General features: G+C 39.6%; 1 protein-coding gene across 1 annotated transcript; it reads left to right on the forward strand.

The window, feature by feature from the left end:
- Window positions 1-3229: 3229 nt before the first annotated feature.
- On the forward strand, window positions 3230-3721 carry LOC124893121 (agamous-like MADS-box protein AGL29). The gene has a single exon (XM_047404231.1). The coding sequence runs from the start codon at window positions 3230-3232 to the stop codon at window positions 3719-3721; it is 492 nt and encodes a 163-aa protein (XP_047260187.1).
- Window positions 3722-3782: the final 61 nt, after the last annotated feature.

Here is a 3782-nt window from a genome sequence, read left to right on the forward strand (position 1 = left end):
GATTATCTACAGCTTTACATACTCAGTACATATTTCGTACTGACGTCCCCCATGGGGGACCTGTATTTCATGCTGTAAGCACATGTACCTCAGCTCATACACCGCACAAGTAGGAGCCAGGATAGCTAGCTGCTTTTGGTGAGCTCTAGTTTACTTCGGGGCTTTTCGTGTCATATCCAGTCACTTTTGGTAATGTATAGTAGTTAGTTATATGGCGGGGTATGTCCCAACCTTATTTAAACTCTGTGTATTGTCTAGAGGCTTTGTAGACCTAATGTACAGTCATGGTGGTGTTTTGTTAATAAACGTGATGGCTCCAACGGCCAAGTATTGTATATACATATATATGTGTGCTCGAACTTATACAGGTGATTATTTCCTTTTAGATGCGACATGATGCTGTCTGAATTTTGGGTTGTCATAGAGGTATGCATGGGAAGTATAAGGTTATGAGCTGGTTCTCCCGGGCCTCCTCGGTTATGGGTGCCAGTCCGCCCCAATAGGATTTGAGGCATGACATAGGTGCATCAAGGAGACTGCTAAAGAGGTATTGAGTGTCTCTAGGGAACGGGCTGGACAGCATCGGGGGGATTGGTGGTGGAATGAAGAAGCTAGAAAGAAAGTGGAGACTAAGAAGTGGGAAAATTCTAAGTTGGTTGAGAGTAAGGATGAAAAGGAGAAACAGGTAAATAGGGAGGAGTACAAGTTAGCCAAGAAGGAAGGTAATTTAGCAATTACGGCTTCAAAGACGGCAACGTTTGAGAGCTTGTATGTGGGTTTAAAGGAAAGAGACAAGGAAAAGAGGTTGTATAGGCTTACTAAGGCTAGTAAAAGGAAGTGTCGTGACCTTGATCAAGTGAAGTGCATTAAGGGGTAGGATGGTAGAGTGCTGGAGGAGGACGTTCACATTAAGAGAAGATGACATTTGTATTTTCATAGTATCTTGAATAATGAGGAAGACAAAGACATTGTGTTAGGGGAACTGGAGAACTCAGAGGAGTGTCATGATTTAAGTTACTATAGAAGTTTTAAGGTGGATGAGGCCAGAGAGGATATTCTCAGGATACAAAGGGGTAGGACGACGGGGCCTGATAAGATTCCTGTAGATTTTTGAAAGTTTGCTAGCTAGGTTAAGGTGGTTGACTGAATTATTTAACAACATTTTCAAGACTACGAAAATACTCAAGGCTTGAAGATGAAGTATTATGATTCCTTTATATAATAACAAGGGTGACATCCAGAGTTGCAACAACTATAGGAGTATTAAGTTGTTGAGTCATACTATAAAGATCTGGGAAAGAGTGGACGAGCAGAGGTTGAGGAGGATAGTGTCTATTTTGGAGAATCAGTTTGGATTTATGTCAGGTCGCTTGATGACGGAGACAATTCACCTGGTGTGGAGACTGGTAGAGAAATATAAGGAAAGGAAGAAGGACTTACAATGGTGTCCATCGACTTGGAGAAGGCATACGACAAACTCCCTAGGGAGGTTCTTTGGAGATACTTGTAGGTGAGTAGGGTCCCGATGGCGTACATCAGATTGATTAAGGATATGTATGATGGAGCAAAGACTCAGGTGAGCACGACGGGAGGAGATTCAGAGCATTTTTTTGTCTTAACATTGTTGCATCAAGGATTGACTCTTAGCCCATTTTTTTCACATTGTGATGGATGTACTGACGCAGCATATTCAAGGAGAGGTGCCTTGGTGTAAGCTTTTTGTAGAGGATGTAGTTTTGATTGATGAGATGCGTGAGGGAATGAATGATAAATTAGAGGTTTGGAGACAAACCCTTGAGTCTAAAGAGTTCTGGTTGAGTAGGATTAAGATAGAGTATATGGAGTACAAGTTTAATGACTTGAGGAAGGAGAACGAGTTAGTAGTAAGGTTGAATTCCTAGGTTGTTTCTAAGAGGGATAGTCTTAAGTATCTCGGGTCCATGATTCAGAAGAATTGAGGGATTGATGAGGATGTCTCCCACCGTATTGGGGAAGGATGGATGAAGTGGAGGCTCTCCTCGAGAATGTTGTGTGATAGGAAGGTGATGCCCAAACTTAAAGATAAATTCTACAAAGTGGCAGTCCATCCGTCCATGCTATATGAAGCAGAGTGTTGGACAGTCAAGAATTTCCACTTTCAAAAATTAAAGGTGACAAAAATGCAGATGTTGCATTGCATGTGTGGGATTACTAGGGGTGATAGGGTTAGGAATGAAACTATTCACGAGAAGGTGGTAGTAACTTTGGTGGAGGACAAGATGCAGAAAGTTCAATTGAGATGGTTCAGATATATAATGAGGAGAGGCAGGAATGTCGTAGTTCGTAGGTGTGAGAGGATAGATTTGGATGGTTTCATGCGGGGTAGGGGTAGGAAAAATAAATACTAGAGAGAGGTAATTAGATGTGACATGGAGCAATTACAGCTGAATAAGGACATGACCATGGATAGGAAGGTATGGAGGCCATGAATTAGGTTAGACAGCTAGTGCTTGTGGGTGAGTCGTAGTCAATAGTTAGGAGAGCTTTAGGGTAACCGGGCCGGTAGTCTTAGGGCTAGGTCCATAGGTTGGAGCTGCTAGTAGGAGAGTATGGGGGTGGGGGTGCCTTTGGTTCATTAGTGTAGGGGAATTACTTTGTGGGTGTCTTATTTTTGTTATTTCATCTTGTTTCATGCTTTATTGTGAATTTATTTACTATTTTTTGTCTTGAGCCGAGGGTCTATCGAAAACAACCTTTCTACTTCTCCGGAGGTAGTGGTATGGACTGCATACATTTTACCCTCCCCAGACCCCACTATGTGGGGATACACTAAATTGTTGTTGTTTTTGAAATCTTCTTAGATATGTGTGTGTAATCCAATAATTTCTCACTTGCTTATCACAATTTAGTAAAGTTATTAAGCATATTAGATATTTACCTCCTTAATTTTAAGTTTGTCATATTTTTTATTATTATGATAAGTGCAAGAATATAATTGAAGTATCCATATAAAACTTATTTTGCTACTATAATTTTCAACATATGAAGAGATTTGTTTTCACTTATAGTATTTGGCAAGTAATTTATTACAATAGTGAAGAATTTTTTGTATAAAAAGCCATCATATTTTCATTTTTATAAGCAACAGAATATTTGAGAGTTTTATCAATCAATTTATAATTTTCTTTTATCTTTATTCAAAGCTTAAGTCATGTCAGAAAGAAAGTGTCTAGGGCGTCGGAAGATTCCTATGGAGAAAATAGAAAATGAAACTACTCGACTTGTAACATTCTCAAAGCGTAAGTCAAGTTTATACAAAAAAGCAAGCAAGCTGGTTGAGAAATACGATGATGTTGATTTGGGAATAATATCATATTCTCCCAATGGTAAGCCTTACTCGTTTTTTCACCCTACATTTGGCTCTGTTGTTGGTCATTTTGTAAGTCCAGATACACAGCCAAGTATAGATAGTGGCATTGTTGCTGCAAATGCACGGATCAAAGTGACGGAGCGACGAGGTCAGCTTGACAACCTCGATATCATAGAAAAGATTATATCTAATCAGACACCTGGCGCAAATGACATGGAAAATTTGTGGGAATATATCGATAATGTCAATGAACAGGATGTGAAAAGACTTGAAGAATGGTTGGATCTTGTTGATCCAAAGTTGAACCATAAATTGATGATGTTGGAAAATGGTGCTGTCTCTTCAACACAAGCTCCTCCAAATAATGCTTAACAAGCATATAGTGGTTTCTAATATATTTGAAGCCCCATGCAATGGAATAATTTGGTTTAAA

The sequence above is a fragment of the Capsicum annuum genome, unplaced genomic scaffold (assembly GCF_002878395.1).
Source record: "Capsicum annuum cultivar UCD-10X-F1 unplaced genomic scaffold, UCD10Xv1.1 ctg54086, whole genome shotgun sequence".
NCBI lineage: Eukaryota > Viridiplantae > Streptophyta > Magnoliopsida > Solanales > Solanaceae > Capsicum > Capsicum annuum.

Excerpts from the sequence above, each read along its gene's own strand:
- LOC124893121 (XM_047404231.1), top strand. The coding sequence starts at position 3,230 with ATGGAGAAAATAGAAAATGAAACTACTCGACTTGTAACATTCTCAAAG.